General features: G+C 40.4%; 1 protein-coding gene across 1 annotated transcript; it reads right to left on the bottom strand.

Moving 5' to 3' along the window:
• Nucleotides 1-546: 546 nt before the first annotated feature.
• On the bottom strand, nt 547-20,163 carry EAF1 (ELL associated factor 1). Its single transcript, XM_066193654.1, has 6 exons — nt 20,061-20,163; nt 16,456-16,550; nt 12,996-13,132; nt 10,320-10,486; nt 4,136-4,366; nt 547-2,199 (listed from the first exon to the last, which is right to left on the bottom strand). Exons 1-6 carry the CDS (start codon nt 20,161-20,163, stop codon nt 2,153-2,155), a joined length of 780 nt encoding a protein of 259 aa, XP_066049751.1. The 3' UTR covers nt 547-2,152.
• Between the last annotated feature and the right edge of the window lie 14 nt (nt 20,164-20,177).

Here is a 20,177-nt window from a genome sequence, read left to right as displayed (position 1 = left end):
GGAAAACATGGCCTAGGGTACAAAAACAAGGCAGAAATCAATTATCTGAATGAAGTCTTCCCAACTGCTGATCTAATCCACAATTAAAGCAGCAATTCAAATCAATGTAGCTCGGTGCTATCTTACCCTCTAAAGTTTCATATCTTTTATTTACATATAATTAATAAACTTCCTATGACGTGCTGGATTGTAGAATATGTGAGAAGGCAGTGGATGGTAAGCAATGAAAATGCTGCACTCTGCTGCTTTTCCATTTGAGTGCAAATAATATCAACAGAACTCAGGCATTCACTCCAGTAATGGGAAAATGGCATCAGAAAAATGTCTCCCTGCTTATTCGTATCTTTAACTGGGGGAGAGTCAGGAGCAGCATTAACGTTTATTAGACTGCAAACCATACCATGCAGATCTCGTGTACCAAAGTGTGAAATCCCAAATTGGTACAAACTTGTTAAAACAGACCATTTTTACTGTTAGAGGAGGAACAGGTAAAAAGAAAGAGAGAAAAAAAAAAAAAAAAAAAAAAAAAAAAAAAAAGAAGCGCAATTGTGGCTTTTCATCAAGTATATTTCATAATTGTCCATTAAAATACATACCTACATCACAAAACACTTTAAAAAAACAAGTATTTTGAATGTATGTACAATAATGCAAAAATATGCCTAAATATGTATCTAATGCAAAAAAATAAACCATTTAATAAAATCTCCCTTCAAATGTCCCCTTGCTCTTCAACACGTTAAAAAAAAGGAGAGCTCAGTAAACAAACAGGAGTTAAAACACAAACTAACAGATGACAGCAGTGCAAAGCAGACTCCTGAGAATGGAGAGGCATCTGATTCAGCTTCCCATTCCCCAGGATTACACCACAACTACGGTGCAACTTGTCCTCTGTCAGCAGAATTTTGATTTTTAAAAGTCACCCTGGTGTTCAAGCTCTAAGAGGCTGCCTATGGCACTCATTTTCCATGTGAGCAAAAAAAGTTAATGATAATCCAGCTAAGCACCCTTTAAACCCCCTTTAAACAGGGGTGAATTTCACCCTAGGCAAATATTTCATGTTCTGTGTAGTCCTGCCAAGCACAAAGAGGTCTCATCCAATGAACAATACAGACTAAAGTCTACCTTGACAACTGTGGTGGGAGAGAGACTTCTGCTGTTTCACGGCTACTTGTTTACTCACCTCTTCTTTCTGCATTCTCTAGGAAACTGCAAAGAGGGCTCCAGTCTTAGAATTTCAGTAAGTCACATATTTTGCATTTGTGGCATTGCAATGTCACTAGTAGTTGCACTTGTAAGTATTTCTGAAGACTAGGCCAGAATGTCTGAGTTAAATGAGACCCTTCAGTTTCTAAAGAGAATGCTGATCTGATTCTTACTTGGATGAGTTTAGGTGATTGATGTGTATCCTTTATCTTGCTAGAGTCACTGCCCTCAGAGCACAGCAGGCTGTATGTGACACACAGCTCTTGTTTGCAGAAGCAGTCTGAGGAGGTTTCAGTATTGCTCCCTACAGGGAAGGTGGCAGGAATTGAAGCACGATTTAAAAAACCTGCTTATAAGGCACTGGTGCAGCAAGGTTTGTGATGAACATGGTTTAATCATTCCTATTTTCCAACTGTTGAAAAGTCAGTCTATTAAATCAACCATAAATAGCAATAAAAAGGCATTAGAAAAGTCCCAAACCAAAGAAATCAATTTTGTATTGAAACTTAATTTATGGCAGTCCCACTTCAGTGTACACAGTAGCTCCTGCATGTTTTTCTAAACTCATTGTAGGCACATGCTCACCCTATATACAAAAGTCCCCTGACAGAATCATGATGCACTGAACATCTCCTACAAACAAGAAATTTTTAGATGACCTCACATGTTAAACTTACAGATGGTGGACAGGAACATACATTGGCTCACCCACTGTACATAACTATTCAAAGCTTTAACAGAATAAGAATATACACAATATATACACGTAATTCACACAATAAAACAGTCCTCAACATCTGCTATTTTGTAGGGCTATGCATTTCTTCTATTAAAATTCCACACATGGAACTATCTCTGTGCCAGCTCCTCTTCATAAGCAATAGGATCACTTCAAGGTAAATTAGTTCTTCATGTATATGTAACAGAAACAGCAAAAGCTCAGCTTCTAGTCATCACTGTCACTCCCAGACTCACTCAACTGCAAGTCATTTCCTACGGAAAACAAAAACCAACAAAACACAACAAGTGAGTAGGTGTTAATTCACATTTCATGGCAATCAAACCAAAGAACAGTCACATTTACACTGGAAGATTTAAATAAGAATAACACATTAAATGAATGCAAATATCATCTGTGATTTAATGAAACTGCCCTACAACATAAAGAGCTGCATGGGGCTAATACACAGCTGGATCCAGGCCAAACCAAGCATCCTTGTCTCCAGAGCCACCAAAGGTGCTCCCTGGTGGGACAACAGCCCTCTCCATGCTAGCAGCTGCAGAAAGCATTCCACAGCCTCCAGCCACCCATATATGGCTCCCATATATGGCTCTGGGACAAGGCATTGGGGAATTCTTTGGCTTTCTTTATCCTTTAAAAACAGATTTCTTTCTGGCTTAAGGCCACTTGGGTAGCCAAGGCAAGGCCTCCACATGTCAATACACCAACAGGACTGTTAAAGCCATCACAACTCAAGGCTGAACTAAGCTGACACATGCTGTGGATGGTGAAGGCTCCCCTCCAGAGTGCAGAGATGGGATGAAAGGCCAGGATATGAATCAAACCTACTGGCTCTGATCCTGTTTTGCAGGGTACTTGTGATTTGGTGAGGTGGAAGGGATAAAAGGGGGCAAGAATGATGCCTGTGTTCTGATAACTGAACCTCACTTCCAGCGTTCTCCCACAACCCTCCCCTCAAAACAGCTGCAGGGCATCTATTCAACAGCTATGCCCTGGATTCCTTCATCTCCCCTTCCCTTTTACGAGACAAAAACTTGCATTAGGGGTGATTCTGCCCATAGCTAAAGTATTTTAAACGCAAAGGCAAAAAGCATTGCATGAAGGGAGGAGCTACCCTAGTAGTCCCCAGATTCTCCTGCAGTCAGAGGCTTCAGATCGTTAAACCCGTGCAGTGTTGTTGTCGTGGAGAAGCAGGGAGGAGGCTGCTCACAACTAGAAACAGGGAAATGGACACAGTCCTAATGACTTTGCTGAACTTTGGATTTCACTTAGTCCTTCATTACTGGCAGGAAGACTGACAGGTCTCTAAGTTTTCCAGCAGGGCTTTTTGGTGTGGTCTGTACAATATCCTTATCTTCTCAAGGCTGGAAGCCCTACATGTATCTGTATTCAGACTCCACCAGTTCCCTATGAATGGGTGCCAAGAGATGTGTGCAAACATTCCTCAGGAGGAATTAGGACCAATTTATGGTAATTGAAAATGCAATATTTTAACTCCATCGAGTCAGAATATACCTGATGTAGCGTAAGGGAAGAGCAACACAGATGTGACACCATGTCCCCAGAGAGAGTCTCATAGGACAGAACTATGCTTTAAAAATGTTTCCGACACTTTTTAAAGGGTGAAGTGAGTTTGTACTGATTCAATGCTTGCAACACCATAGCTGTAATATTTTAACACAATTTTAATTTGAATTTCCCTTCAAAATGTGGTATTTGTGAAAATACAGCTGAGACCAACACAATAAATATGCTGACAAAGCAATACTGAAGACCACAGAGACTGCACTTAGGAACCCAGGACAGTCTTGTGCCGTTCACAGCTCTTTACGGACCTTTAACTGACACATGTGTCAACCCCACTGTGTCCATTTAATCTGTGTATTCACATGAAAATAACTCCCATCCTCCAGTGCACCAGATCCTCCCACACCAGTGGCTACTTGGAGGCCTGAATCAAGGCCCAACAGGGCCAACGAGGGCCACTGGCTGATGCCCACAGGCTCTCCACACCTTCAGACAAGTCTCAGCCCTCTGTTCATAAAATCTGCCCACGTATTTCAGCCAGTGCAACTCCCTGGGACTACTATTTGGCAAAAGGCATTTCACGAAGTAACCCTAACTCGCTAAGTAAATGAGTGGTCATAATCAGCTTTCACCAGTGGCAAGGCACAAGCATTTACTTACGGAGCGTGTTCATGAGCTGATTGCTTCCTTGTGGCCTGCTGGTGCCATTAGCAACAGCGTTCCTGTTGTTATACTGCTGGTGTGGTGGCTGGGAAGGGGAAACATGTGCTGCCTCTTCCCCCTCACTGCTGGAGCTTTCATCTTCACTCCCAGATGAGCTTTCTGAATCTGATGAGCTGCTTCCACTGCTGCTGCTCATCTGCTCAATAATTTCAACCTCGGCTCTCAGCTCTGAAATAAAAAGGAATTCATCTGGTTGATACCATAAACAGGGCCCCATGGAATTTTGGAAAAGAATGTGCAAATGCAATAGTTTTGTCAAGTATAGTTTATCACACCAAAATATCTCACATGAAAGAGCGAGACAGGAAGGGAAAACAAAAAATTCTGAAAACTTTTTTACTTATTGCTGTAGCTAAATTTAAAGAAGCAAGAGCATTGGTTAGTATCATAAAACCTTCACTTTCACAATTATTCTTCATATACTTCACACTCCTGAAAGCACTTTCAGCTTCATGATTTTTGACAGGCTATATTGTCTGCATACAAAGTAAGCACATTAGCTGACTGAGGAAATCTAAATCTGAATTGTTAGATGCTGGTGACATTTAGGCTTTTGGAAGACACAAGAAATGGTGTGTGGCAGGATGGGCACATGGACATGGGCAAATGATCACTATAGAAACTGCCTTGACTTCAGATAATGTGTGGAATTGCTTCAGCACAGTCACACAGCCCTTTGTAAACAAACTTCAGAAGCAGATGGATGACATCAAATAACTTTGCAGCAGGACAGATGAGAATAGCTGGGAATTTTCACATACTGGGGAGTGGCAAAAATACCATAACCTGCTATGGAGTTTGCAAGTAGCCAGGAAATAATGAAACTACTCTGAAGCTAGGAAGTTATAAAGCTCAAGACACTGCCCACTTTAGGGTTTCCAGTGCAAAGAAACACTGGAACACCATGACAGCACCACAACAGCCTCATCAGCAACAGCTAGTGTTGGCTGAATGACTGGTTACTAAAGGTATGTCACTCCAAATTATACAATATTGTTACATTTGTAATAATTTTTAAGTAGACTAAACACTAGTAGAGGACAACTCTTTTGTATCCACCCACAAGGCTGAGTATCTAATGACTCGGTTCATCTTGGCAGGTTTCCATGAGAGAACAACATCGACACATATATTATACATGGGATGTGAAACCCTCGAAATTTAGGCTTCTGTTGAGCTACCAGTTCTATACCCACAGGGTTAGAACTCAGTGCTTGCCCTGGAAACTCACAGAATCAAGGGACAAGAATGAAAGAAGGGAGAGATGAGGTATTATCACCCCTACCTAACAAATGGAGAACGAATACTGGGAGTAATTCATGTTAGGTCAGATGCGTGTCAAGAGTCCTTTTTTAATAAGACTCATTTTCTTTGGGCTGCCTAAAATAAAGAGTAACAGCTAAGTTTTCAGCCTCCACAATGTTTGCTGGAGAGATTTCCTCTAGCTCAGCATGTATTAGTTTGAGAGATTGTGTTTTCTTTTGCCAAATTTAAAAATCACTATTTTTCACTTTCAAGGTTTAGAGCTCAATTTCAAGCGCTATAGTTATACCCCAGCTGGGTATTTAAGGATAGTGGTGTTGTTTCTCCAATTTTTCCCCCAGATCTTGATTCCTGCCTAAACCATCTGTGCTCTCTGTGGTTTACCAGTATGCCAGGTAAAACCTACTCTTTCAGCTTGAAGACTTAGCACAAGAGACCACTGGAAGAGAAAGAAAATACGATTCAACAGAATCATATATTGATCCAACAGGCCAACAAAAGATACTACTTTGTACTGCAATATCTTTCTCCCTTATTGCCTCTCAACACAGTCTTGCAGGCTTTAAAAATACATTTCAGTCCTGGAGTCTGATACACAAACAAATGAGCACTTGTGAGTCACTGTTCTCAGCCTACTCATATCAAGGATTTCAAATTATAAATGTTCCTTGTGTTTAAGGCTAAAAAATTAATAGGGGAAAGCTAAAGGAAAGGTAATCAGGAATAATTTCTCTTTAAAATGCTCAGGTTTAAACTTTTTTCCCCCAGCTTAATGATGTAAAATTTCTACATTCTTCTAGGGATGGAGCTGTTAGTTGCAAATTATAGTGATGATAATACATTGTTAGAATATCCTGGATTGCAGCAAGCACGAACACCTTTCACAGTCCATACTGCAAAAAGATATAACAGACAAGTCTAATACAGGACAAGTGCCTGGGAATTACAGAGCTGGAGTCTGCAGCTGAAATGGAGGAATGTTGGCACAGGGACTGAGAACACAGAGCCCACATGTAAAACAGAGTGAAGAAGGTGAAGTGATCTTAGGCATTGGTGATGAGAGGGAAAAGCTAAAACAAAAACACACTGCAGAGAACTAGGGAAAAAACCCTAAGCAAGAAGTGAGGACTCGATACAGTAGGTGAGGAGATAACTGAAGGAAGCAATGCTGTCTGACCATGGGAAAGGAAGATTAACCTGGCCAATTTTAAAGAGAATTTGAGATTAGTGTGAGGGGAAGCAGAAAACTAAGAGCCCATAGAAGAGGTTTGGTTATGAGAAGGGAACAAGAGAATGCCTTGAAGTAGTGCTAAAGCCCACTGTGCTGAACAGAGGCAAGAAAAAGCAAAACAGAACCAGTATCATAAGCTTCAAGGACTGGGATGTTAAGGCTGCTATCAGTGACAGTGGTCACGGGTAGAAACTTGGTCTGAGCCCATCTTCTAGTCACAGGCCTTTGCCTCACCGGCAGACAGCTTCCCCTCAGATCTCTGTTGTCTCTTTTTCCTTGAGCCTAGAATTCTAAACATCTTATCTGAGCAGATGAGAGAAAAGCAATTGTTTTCACTAATGTTCTGGTGGCTGCTGCACCACTACAAGTCTGTCAAGAGAAATTCAGCAGGACCACTAAGGAATTCTGTTCAAACCACTCTTGTCTCACACAGTCAGTGACTAAGCCAATGATGACATCAAAGCCTTATAGGAAAAAACACAGTTGCTTTAGGATGGTTTGATTTTGCATTTTCCCATTTGACTGCTATGCTAAGTACAGTTATAGGTACTGAAGACGTGGGTTAAACATTTCCTTATGCTGCTTCCAATAAAAATAGCTGTGTGTATATGTGTACATACATTCTAAGCTGAACAATGAAAGAATTTGACCTTTCCTACATCTTTCTGCACCATAAGATCAAACACCTCACATCGATGCACCTTTGCAGTTTAAAAGGTGACAAGAGCCAGGATGCCCAGCAGTTACTTTTAAAAAAGCTTCCCATAGAGTACACTTTCCAGCACTTGCCTTAATTGAGTCTACATCATCTGAAAAGGCTGTCACTGATTTGGGAACCTTAACGTCTCTGTATTTCATGTTAGAGCTGTAAAATTTCTTCCAAGAATACAAAATGACTGTTTTACACTGGCAGGCAATGAAGGTTTTAAAGTAAAAAAGAAAAAAAAATTCAAGCTCAGAAATCATTATCCAAACAGAACAACCTTTCTCAACAGGGAGAAATATATATATATTTGGTATCAAATACCATAACAATGTTTAACTGTTCCTACTTCTTCTCTCAGTTCCAATAGGTTACACAGATTTTTTAACTAAAGCCTTAACCTTAGGCTGCAAGAACACCAAGGACTTCCAGAAAAAAGTCATTCAGCTTTAGGGAGGGTTAAGAATGCTTACTGTTAATAGAATGCAAGGTGGAGAAATCAACTTGATACTGGCACCCTGAGCATGTGGAGATGGCAGCTAGAAGAGGCAGTATTTTATACTGATGTGCAGAAAATTTGATTGAGGTATTCTTGAGAGACAAACACAGTGTTATGGCATCATCTTCACACATCTCAGCTACATTCCAGGTAAGTAAAATCTGCTCAGATTTTTAAGCACTGTGTCTTGAAACCTGAAATATATTTCTGTGGGTTTTTGCCTCAAATGTTGTAATTATGTCAATATTATTGACATACTGATATATGTTGCATGCTGTAATTATGTCAATGCTGTTGAAAACATTTCTGCTGTGGTCAAATATGTCTGATAAATGGAAATTATTTTGTGCAAATAAATGGCTGTGTTGTGGTATATGTGTGCAAATGTGTCTTACCACACCCCTGAGTAGGGCACACTGGAAGCAAGAGAGTGTGTCAAGGTGCCAGAGATCCTTTCAAGCACCTTCGTTGGGAATTTTAAGTTCTGTGCTGTGTTCATTAAACAAAACCCACAGAATTTCAGCTGTTTATCTTTCTTTCATAAAGAGGAAGTACTTCAAGCAAACTACTTGAATGGAAACAACACAGGCTCTTCAGAACTTACAAGTCTGTGTTCATAAAAACACACATTAAGGGAAGGTAACAGGATTGCAGACTACCTTACAACTTTTACAGGTCGTTGTCTACCTTTCATTGTGGAATGGTGCCATTATAATTCTACCTTTTTTAAGTAGGTTCCTATGATATAAATGGTTTAGCAATGCTGACACTCTAGATCATCAATGCTGGAAAAAGTTATAAAAAGTGTAAGCAAAAACCACCCCTTGCTTTTGACTCTTCTGGGGCCTTGCACAATTCTCCCTATAAAGCACAAAATTAAAGTCCTATTTTTAGTACAAGTCAGGAGCTTTAATCCTTGATTTTGGAAACAAAACCCCACAGGTTAAGTATTTGGAGGTACTTTCATATAAAATATTATCAGGTGACAAAAAAAATATTAGGACAGCCCTGAACAGTGTGACATACTTTAGACCACTAGAAAATGATCTTTTAGAATAGGTGTCACCCCAGACAAATGTAAGTATTTTACTGTAATACAACCTTTACAAATTGCTGTACGTATACAAAAGAGTTAAGTAAGGTTAAGTAACTTATTACACCCTACAGGAAAAGACATTTAAAATCCACAACTGATTCAATTAAAAAAAAAAAGATATATCACCTATTATCTTTTTCCGTACCTATTACGCAGAAAATAAAAAGGAATAATAATAGAAATAATGCAGCTTAGGGAACTGTAGCTCTCAGACGTTGATTCTGGCTGCTGACCAGCATCCAAGTATTGAAAACACTACTGCTGCAGAAAAGTGAGACCAGTCAGCACCTATGCAAACACGCAGCTTAGCAGCAAAAATGTCACCTAGTGATTACCATGAACTGAAAAAATACCCTGCTGAGTAATTAACTTCATCTGGGCAATTAACATAGGCTAAGTCTACAGACAAAAATAGCTATATAGGACAGAGAAAAAAGAGAAAGAAACCCAGAAAAAAAAAGCAGACAGAAAGAACAAGCTTAAAATAAAATAATTGTGTCTGGTGGAAGTGCCAGAGAAGAACCAAACAAAGATTTAAAGTCTTCCTTATCCTGACTGTATCATCCACAGCAAAAACAGGTATCACACCAGTAGGAAAAGAAGGACATGGGCAAAGAAAGTGCATCCTACCCACAGCAGAACACTAAGACTAAGTGCTGCTTGAGCAGAAGAGTGAGTTGAGCCAATCATTCCTTTAAGGTACTTTTTTCATAGAGGTTTAGCAGCCATATGGCAGATGTTTTAAAGCTGCAAAGGAGTGGTTGTGGGAGAGGGTAAGCGGCAGGTTTGTCCACTCTCCTTCCTCCCCTACTAGCACTGCTTGGCATGGTGCAAGCTTGTCTTGTGCTGGGAGCACAGCTGCCCAGCCCTTCCACCCCACCAACCTTACTCAGTGGAGGGTAACTTTCTCCAAGTGACTTGACTTGCATAACGAGACCTTGGACCATTGGGCTTTGTTATTGCTGTTGTGGTGGCCTAAGACACCCGTGCAATTGGTCCAGCACTGAGCTACAGGTTTCTGAATTCACATGAATTCTTTTTCTTCTTTTCAGAACAGAGAAATAGTTTGGAAGAGAGAAAATTTTCCAGAAAGAAGAAGTTTTCTTGTGCCAGAGAAGACGACATTATAAGTATCTATTCTAGCAGAAGAGAATAAATAATCACTTCAATAAGATGAATAAAAAAACAAGATATAAAGAAGACAACGCAGCTGTCAAGTACCATCTTTTAATCCCTGAATGTTTTCAGAAACTGCACAGCTATAGTTTTTATCATAAAGAATTAAGACAAAATCAACCAAAACTTAAGAAGCTACAAACCCTTCTTTACCTCTCTTAATATCGTCCAGCTGAGGCTCCGGTGAAGGATTATCCTTCAAAGGAGAAGTTTTAGGTCCAACTGCAGGCTTGGTTGGGGCTCTGAACTGTGAAGGAGGCTGAGATGCTCGGGCAGACTGTTGCTCTATTCGGGCTTGGATCTTACTGCTGCCCTCTGCTCTGAAGAAACAACCAGACACAATCAGCTGTGCAACTATGTCCACCTTTTTCAATATCCTTGTGCTAATGCATCATCTGTGACTTCCTTTTGTACAGATCTCTACTTTGTTTCACAAAGATGAAGAGTGAATTACAGCTTTCTGTATGCAACACTTACTTTCAATAACAAAGAAACACATACAACCACACTGCAACACCCTTACAAAATGCATTTTCAAATCCAGATGTGGTTCAGTGATGCCAAATTCTCTACTTGAACAACAATGAAGGCTTTAATTTAGCAATTAGTGTTTGTATTTTTTTAAAAAATACAATCATAGTGATTTAAAGTAACTACAAATCCATTTACAACAAAATCCTGCTTAAAACAATCACAGCAAAAGAAACAATTTTCTCACTTGCAATTAAATCATCTCAAACTGAACTCTCTTAGAGGTCAACTTGACTAGAGTAATCATTCTTACAGCTAAATACAGCATACAAGCATTTAATTCCTGGTTTTTATCCATCTGCTGTTAGCCCTTCAAAACAGTTTAAGCTGTTTCCTTAATGGAAAATAGTCTCCAGAGTAACACTATGCCAACCTGTTCAATTCAAACCAGGTATTTCTGCCTTTTACTGAGCTTCTGATGTGATTGAGATTGCAGAACAATCAATACTCTTGGGAGAAAAAGAAACACAAAAAACCAAACACACACCCAGAATAGGTTCCTTTAAGTGCACCATAAGGTTAAAGGGTGTGGTGTATTTATTGCATAACACCAAAGCCTTTGGGGTTATGGCTTTATGCAGCACAGCAGAGAAGCAGCTTATGGATATTAGAGCTCAGTTTCTGTTCTAGGAGGGTCCCAGCTCAGCAGTGTTTGTGTCTGGAAACTAATCCCACTGCAAGGTAAGTTAAACTAATGCATGTTGAACTTCCTGGGAATTCACCTAAGCCACCTGGTACCAGAGCTGGTCCATGGAGCATTCACTGGGCTATCTCTACGCCTCAGCGAACTCTAGATTCAGCCTCACACAGAACTCCTCTTCATTCATCAGTGACATGCAGCTGTTGGGTACCACATTAATGCTGCTTACAGTCTATCTACAGCAGAAGTGAGGAGTTGGGAAGACACTCTCTGTATCAAATGGAAGGTAAAAGGCAAAGATTTCTGGTATTAATTATGCTCTTGGAACTACAGATGGTTTTGTGTGGAGTAAGTTCATTTACACTCCTGTGAATGTCATCAAGGTGTTAACACTAAAAGCCCTGTTCCCACAGTGTCAACAGGTCGTTAAGGATCAGAGTAGCCATGGAAAATAAGAGGCACTTCTGATCTAGAAAATCAGTGACTTTGCAAAGCACTCTTCAAAACAGGGATCCCCAAATTTACTACCCTCCCTCTGCCTGAGAAAAATTGGAGTATTTTTCCCCCACACCAGACTCAGAACTCAGTGGAACCAAACATCTCACTGAGCTCAGGCCCTCCTGCAATTACTTGCTCCCTTCTGACTTGAGCTCCTGGACTTTGTCCAGCAGAAGTGAAATTGGGAATTCAAATCTCATCTCTGACGTGCTCATGTCCACTGGACAAGATGAATGCCACATGGATGAGTTTTCACATCACTGACTCAGAGGAGTGTTACAGTCCATTTACCTTGAACTCAAGGTGTTCTTGGCAAACATCCAGCCAACCACTGATGAACTGCAACTCACACTTCTGGTAGTTTTAGCAGTTAAGGGTTCTATACTGCAATAAAGTGTTTTTTAATGCAAAACTTCTAAACTTATTTAAGAGTTTCTTCTTCACAGGACATTTGAATGACTGCTTTCTTTTTAGATCTCAACCTGTGGTTCAGTGATGTTGAAAGATACAGACACTTCAGGTACTTGTAGAGCAGTAGGACTACTAAAAATGTTCCAGCTGCATACTTTGTAGCATTTGTGCAGCAAAGTAAGAGTATTGGGTCAGAAAGGATTTCTGGCTTCATCAATTTGTCTAGGTAAAACATCGTAACCATTACTTCTTCAGCTCTGCCCACCTTCACCAGCTGGAGGCTTCGTACCGCTTAATATATTGCTTATCCAATATGGGAATGAGTGTTTCTTGTTCCCTAAGATTATGTTATTGGAACATCATGACTCCCACGGGAAGCTGTAGGGAACAAACCTAGAAGGCCCAATAATCCTTCTGACAGTCTAATATTTTCATGGGGTTTTTTTGGCTGACTAGAGATTCCTGGAACACATCCCATCCTTCAGCCAGCTTCCAAAGCCTCAAATCATCACAGGTGTTTCACTGCAAACTATAATTATGTCATTTCAGCAGTGGAGAATTTACAAATTCTTTACTCTTGGATTCATACTCCTATTTTTGCATTTTTAGGCATGATAATTGGCCACGTAAAGCTAAGGCTTGATAATTAAACATCACTACAAAATAAGAGAGTTCTGTTTCAAAACCCAGTCTTAATAAGAAACTTCAGCAATAATTAATCCTATCAAGAACCCTGTCCCCAGCTTTACCTTGTCTTCTTGACTTGAATGCTGCTACTAAGCTTTTCCAGCACATATTCCCCAGTGTCATGATTGATAATAAGCACACAGTCCTTCTGATAGGGCCTTTTATTTCCTTTAAAGACAGTCATTGGTGGAGTTGAACCCTGGTACAAAGACAAAGCACATATTTGTTTGGTTATATTACCATGTCCAAAAATTTATGTATACTAAGAGAAAGGAATATATGTATTGGTCTGAAAAAGAGGCTAAGCACTTAATATTTAGTTCCTACAGAAAATATTCATTCATGAAGAGAAAATGTGCAGTAGATCAGACATTTCCTCATAGCAATATTATGCCTTTCATCATTTTAAGTGTCTCTGCAGTGACAAAACATCTTCTCCATGGCTGCCTTTATTTACAGTTCTCATTCCCAAAATGGCAGCGTAACTAAATTTGCATAGCTGTCCCTGACAAGTATCTGAAATCTTCTTGATGTTTCTGCCCTGGAAATCATGGGTTGGGATAAGAAATAAAGTTCTAATTATTTGTGTAGCAGAACTATTGCCCAAGGAAATATGGGGTCAATTGAAAAATAATTCAAACTGCATCATATATTTTACATTAAATATATATGGCAGTATTTTCACAGTGGATTACAAGCAACTCTCACTTACAAACTATGTAAGAATAGCTGCCTTCTTCAAAGTCAGATTAGCATTCATATGCCCATGCAATTATATTGAAATGTCTTCTCAAAGGCAAATGGGGTATTTTGATGCCTTCCAGAGAGTGCCCAAGTCCACACATAGAGACTTAAAAGTCTAAAGGCTTAGACTGAGAAGCAAAAAAGGCAACAAACTCGTGGTGGTGCACACTGGCTAACTGGTAATGCTGAGATTATGCTCAGCTGTACTGTATCCATGCACAGGCTGGTTCATACACCTGATTCTGAGGTTACAGCCAGCTGAATCCATGGTCTATCGGCACGTAACAGCATGGATTCACACCTGGACGTGTCAAAAAGCTGTTACTCGAGGGGTAACGTTCTCAGCTATGAAACATTCTCAGGCTTCTCTGTAATGTATAGGTACTGCATAAAAAAATCTGTTTTTCAAAATAAATGTTTATTCATATGTTGTTTTTAAAAATAAATGTTTATTTACCTTTGCACATACTGTAGGAAAGCATCTGAAATCAGGGAGCAAATGAAAAAACCCTGCACTCTCCTGTATTTTATTCTGAGTTGCAAAAATGAACAATCACATTTTAGCTACTCTGAAAGCAATTCCTATTCTCCATGTTGCTAATAGAGAGAATATATTTGAATTTAAAATAGGTTCTGAACAGTGTGAAAAATCTGAGTTCCTAACAAAGACGCAGTAAGAGAGATTCAGAAATACGATTCAGAAAGGATGTCTCAAGAAAGTCTAGTCTTCAAAGGCATGTTACATTTTTATCACTCCTACATTTAAGAGAGGAAAGCAACATTCAAGAGAGTAAAAAGAAAGCTGAAAGTCAAATCCTGCCTGCTGTTGACAACTAAGCCAGGAAACATATAATGCACAAACATAATGAAAATCGATCAACCATTCTGCTACCAAGAAGCCTCCTAACACAGCAAAGACTGTGATTCTGGCTAAACAATAAGTAGAAATGTAAGTGCTTAAGGAAATTAAGTCCCACTCTTCTACTTAAAACTAAATGTTTAGGGTTTATGTTAGTGCCTAAGTAACAGTGGCTTACAGATTTTGCTGATTGCAGGACAGAATTGTTTTCACCTGTGAGGGTTTTTTGACTGACAGAGTTCAAAAAGTGCTTGGACAGTTGCTTTCAGGCACATGGTGTAATTCTTGGGATTGTTCTGTGCAAGGTTAGGAGCTGGACTTTGATGATCCTTTTGGGGACCCTTCCAACTCATGATAGTCTATGATCTTCTTCTGTAGTACTGTAACAAACAGAAATTTTCCCTTCCCCAATCCAGGCTGTTTTTGAAGTATTACAGTCACTAAATCCACAAGTAGAAATAGTACTTCAATTTATCCAAGCTGCAAGAGCCACCAAAATATTGCCAGCGAACAAATTATCAGAGCTATTCTCAGGGAGTAGGCAATTTCAAAATGAAAATTTCAACTCAGAAATTGAATCCTATCCAATTGTTGGATAACTGGGAAGCAAAGCATCCAAGAAATTCAATGAAATTTGTCAGGATGAAACAATCTCAAAACCTCTCATTCTCTTCCAGTTTGCCAAGTGTTTTCCAGGTCTCTGTCCAGAACACAGGCAGCACTGCCTTGGAACAACACACACAGAGTGGCTTGGCTGCCTCAGCCTTTGGAGCATACCATAAACTCAAGGCTGTTCATACTGAGGGGAAGAGAATCAAATTAAGCTCCTAAGTACAGAGATTTGAAAAGGAGCATTACAAGTGATGCTACTTAACACAAAAAATGCATGAGCAACACTGTTTCCAACTAATCCGAGATGAATGCTGCTGTTAGTTGTGTTACCTGCTCTCCAATAGCACAACCATGCTCATCATTCCTATAGACAAAAACCAGTATGTGACCTCCTGCAGCACTGAAGGTGACCAAAGCCATATAAAGAACAGGAGCAGGGTGAAGCAGGCTAAGCTTCATTCAGTGAGAATTATCACAGTACCATCACCTACCAATTAAAACCACGGGCCTGCTGGGATGAACAATACCAAAAGGATCTAACACACGGCTTCCAAACTGACTGGTGCCCCCCTGCAGCTACCAGACCCCTTGATGTCTGTGAATTCTGGTTTATTGGCTTGACACATAGCATTAACTTCAGCTAATAAAAAAATCCAGTTCCAGCACACGAGCACTTTCTTTTGCTTTGGTAAGGAAACCACTGAATCTTCAATTACAAACCAGCTGCACCTATAAACAGACTGATCACTTGTTTTATTGCTGTTTGACCATCATCCTCACCCAGTAGATCTTTATGACACTTCATTAGGGAAGGAAGTGGATGGGAAACTACTTCATGGCCACTAACCAGGACTGCCCCCTTGCTTCCACTGATAAAGCTAAAGGCCTATCTGTACATGTTTGAGTAAAAGCAGGAACATGCTTACAGGTCTGCCTGTGGGTTCTGAACATCCAACCTTGACTGAAGCCCAAGTTACACTGCCTTTCTTCAGCAAGCCATAGCACTAAAAATGGATGGGAACCAGGTGTACAGTTTCGGCTAATAGTAAAAGTCCCCTTGTCTTTCAAGGAAGAGTAGGAAGGAAGGAATCAAAAGTATAGGACAATCTGGCAACCTTACAGATATAGCCCTTTACAAAGATCCAACTGTACAGTCCTTTCCTAAAGTAACAAACTACAAGTCCGGCTGCTTAAATATTGAACTCACAGCGGTAATGAAGAAAGTGAAAACAGCATTTACACTAGACTGTTACAACACTGTAAATTTGTTGGAGAGTAAACAGGGGCACATATATAACAAGACTTACTGGAATATGTGGCAAAGTGATGGTGACATCATCTCCTTTACCCACTTGGAGGTCCCCCTCACAGGAGGTATCAATCGATGCTGGCTTAAAATCATCTAAAGAGGAAAACAATTGTGATTACATTTGTTAGAGTCTCCAGAAGCATCAGCATGCCCTGCAAAGAGCCACCATACATTTACTGTGATTACAGGGAATGCTAAAACACACACTAGTGTTTACAGCGGGGGTGGAATAACACGCCAGTATATTGTGTCTATATGTAGCAACCCAGTCATGTGGTGGTACAGTATTCTGAACTTCCTTTTTAAAATGGAAATGTAATAGATGCAGTGTATAAATTCGTGTATAAAATATTGTACGTGGTAAAGTTATACATTATCACTAAACTTTGGATTCTCTGAAGCAACTCGAGGGCATCTCCAAAATTCTAAAGTCCATTGTTCAGCTGTGAAAACCACAAAATTTGCAACAGAAACGATAAGGCTAGTCTGAAGATGGTCCATTCATCAAGAGTGGACCACACTTCACGGCTACTCAAGATCTGATATTAATCTTGGTGGAGGATCCGGAAGATGATTGAATCAGTGCCCCAAAGAGAAGATTTGGGAGGATTTTTGGAACGTCTTTTCACACCACCAAAAAATCCTTTCAAACTCCACTTAGAAATAAAGGAATGCATGAATATTCGGATTTTTCAATGGACATTGCCTGCGGGCAGAAAAACTGTATAAATACCGTACACTGAAACCCAGCATTTGTGGGCAAGATTGGAAGGCACCTTTGCTGCTGTTCCACCGTCCACCCAGCATTCGATCGATGTTGTCCTGATTTATTGTGGAATTTCAAAACTGATCTTGGAAATTGCTAAACAAATTCTTTGATTTTGGATTGGCTCTTAATCATTTATAACAGAAATAAGGTTCTAGATCTTGTGTTTGAACACCGAAAGCAGACTTCTCCAAACCTCAGGCTTTTAGTGGCACTTGGTTTTACAGGCAAGTGTAAAACTGTACCAATCAAACTCAAGAGAGTAACAACTTCCAAAACCCTGGACTCTGCTTAGCTCTTGCCAGTTCCAAACCTGAGGACTCTCTCTGTAACAAAGACTAATTTAATGACATCCACTCGTTGAGTCTTACTGATATTTCAGGCTCTTTAACAGCCATCTCGCCTCCACAATAGTGCTAAAAGCTCCACATGGGTGGAGATCTCAGCTCTCACTGATGAGGAAAGAAAGAGGTGCTGATCTTACTTCAGCAGTCTCTATGCTGCTCCAAAGCCACTGTGGACAGAAAGCATCAGTAAGGGGAGACACTGTACTGGCTTTAAACTAACACTTGTTTTAGGTATTTTTGCTCTGTTGTACAGAATGCTTTGTCTCCCAACCAAGGCACTTCTGTTCAATGTATTCATTTGAACTGAGATAATTTTAAGTTAGAATTGTTTTCTCCTCAGTGTTCTGTTGTGCTGGTGAGCCATAAAAAAAACAGAAAAAAACCTATCAGAACCTCTAATACCTTGAGAGAGGATTTAGACAAAGTAAAATGAAATAAAATAACACAGATCTAGGCTAGTTTGCTTTGTGTTTGTTTTTAAAAGAAGCCTGCATTCAATTCTAGCATCCCTGCATCTGAAGAGGTGCAATTATATTCACAATCAAGGCTTTTAATTACTGCATTAGTTATGAAATTAATACCTCGGAACAAATTTAAAATATAATTCCACTATGAAAAAATCATTTGCAGGAAAAAAACCCCAAACTCTGGCTTGTAATAAATTCTCATTAAGAGGATGTTAATGTTTAACTGAGTTTTACTTTGACAGCACAACAAGCAGAATCAGACACACCTGACTTAATCCTCATGCCTTAACTGCCAGATCAAATCATAGCCTTCAATTTCATCTGAGCAATCTGTTTCTAGCTATTGTTTTCCACCTACTTTATGTGCAAGCTTGCTAAATAAAACAAACCAGCTGGACAAGAGCTAGTGTCTTTGCCAAAACGGGATCAAGAGTTTCAACAGCACAGTAACTAACTTAAAAGGAATATCAGATTTCTTTCTTAGGTATAGCAATATAGAGTTACTCTAAACAGGCAACTAATTGTTTTCATTTTGTTTGCACATGCTTGGTTAATCCTCATGGAGATAAACAGCACACACTTCCCTCCAAATATACCTACAGCTCTTTTCCCAAAAATCAAATGTTTTTAAGATCTGTTTTCCAAGGATAATCCAATTTCTCAGTATTTCAAAACCATTACGTAAAGGAATAAGGTATTTTAAGAAGGTCGAAACAAATGTAGCCTACAAAATCCTCTCATTGTAGTTTGTGTGAAGAGGATTATGGAAATAATATAATGTTTGGATCCCAGATAAATCATTCCAGAACAACAGTTAGGGGGAAAAAATATAACAAGACAATGAAGAAATCTCATTTGAAAGTCACAGATGAAAAACAGAGCATTCAGAAACATCTTCTGAAATAAAACTGCATTCTTCTAGTTGTAGTCTGAAGAGCTTCGGCTTTGCAATCTCTTAGGAAATTGGTTATTGAAGCACTTTCCATTCTAGAAATCCAGTATATTTCCACCTGGATATGGCTTGGGTTTAATTCACACAGGATCAGGCACTCAGGTGACCAGTGTCACTGAAACAAATATTTGTGGTGTATGAATATGGGCAATGAGATCAGGCCTATATTTGTGCATCATAAACCAAAATACCCTAGTGCTGTCTGTAAAAATTCCCCACTTTCATGGAAAACTAATGAATTATAAGTTTAGTATTCTTTGCATTTACTCTTGATGGTTTACTAGTCATTTTAGTAAAATAAACCTGGACTTGTTTTGCTCACATTTCTTGCCCACAGAATTCAAGTATGGGAACACAGAGAGTTCCTCTTCAAAACCATCCACCTCAGGATTTATCCTGCATTTATCAGGCATTACTGTAGGTGTCTGAGTCCTTTCTGCTTGCTTTCCTGGGACAGTGATTTATGACAGCTGCCTGGAGTCGGGACAGCCAGGGACAGGTCTGCTGGGCTACACATTGCTTCATCAGGAAAACACCCAGTGAAAAACCAAACTCCGGGTGCCCCCGCTGCCTCTGCCGTCCTGCAATTAACTGCCACAAAGGGAACAAAATAAAATGGCAAAGCCACCCCCTTATGGGGGAAACTCTTTATGTCGCCAAGCGATTAATGACAAACTTTCTAAAGGTATTCTTGGCCTGCCTCGCTCAAACCTCCTCCCTGTAAGCATCCACCTTCCCCTTCTTCCCGGGCTGGACCCCTCTGTGGGGAAAACGCTCGTGGAGAGGAAAGACGAGCGTCGAGGGAGAGGGAAAGGGGGGAGACGGGTGCTGGAGGGGCAGTAGGGAAGGGGGGCAGAAGGGCGCTGAAGGGGACAGGAGGGAAGGGGGAAGACGGGCGGTGAGGGGGCAGGAGGGAAGCGGGTAAGAAAGGCAAGAGCGGGGACGAAGCCCCGCGATGGCGGAGCGGAGGAGGCGAGCAGGGCAGCGGGGTGGGCGCGGCAGAAGGAGCAGCGCAGCCGGGGGACGGGAGGCGAGCGGGGAGGAAGGGGCGGCCGCGGGGGAGGCGCTCACAGCGGATGGTGTGGAAGGAGGCCTTGGGCCGCCGCTCGAAGCTCTCGCCCAGCTGCAGCGGGTGCTCCTCCTTGTCCAGCAACGAGTTCGCCGAGCCGTTCATGGCCCCGCTCCCGG

This window comes from Chamaea fasciata, unplaced genomic scaffold (genome assembly GCF_029207755.1).
Source record: "Chamaea fasciata isolate MVZ Bird 193981 ecotype frontalis unplaced genomic scaffold, bChaFas1.0.hap1 SCAF_1, whole genome shotgun sequence".
Lineage (NCBI taxonomy): Eukaryota > Metazoa > Chordata > Aves > Passeriformes > Sylviidae > Chamaea > Chamaea fasciata.
Note: the sequence above shows the minus strand (reverse complement) of the source record. Positions and strands in the feature narration are given on the sequence as shown.

Bases quoted from the DNA above. Each gene is read 5' to 3' on its own strand.
- EAF1 (XM_066193654.1), bottom strand. From the start codon at position 20,163: ATGAACGGCTCGGCGAACTCGTTGCTGGACAAGGAGGAGCACCCGCTG. The intron at 13,133-16,455 runs GTAAGTCTTGTT...TCTTTGTACCAG, and splicing joins TCACTTTGCCACATATTCCA to GGTTCAACTCCACCAATGAC. The intron at 10,487-12,995 runs GTAAAGCTGGGG...TTGTTTCTTCAG, and splicing joins ATTCAAGTCAAGAAGACAAG to AGCAGAGGGCAGCAGTAAGA.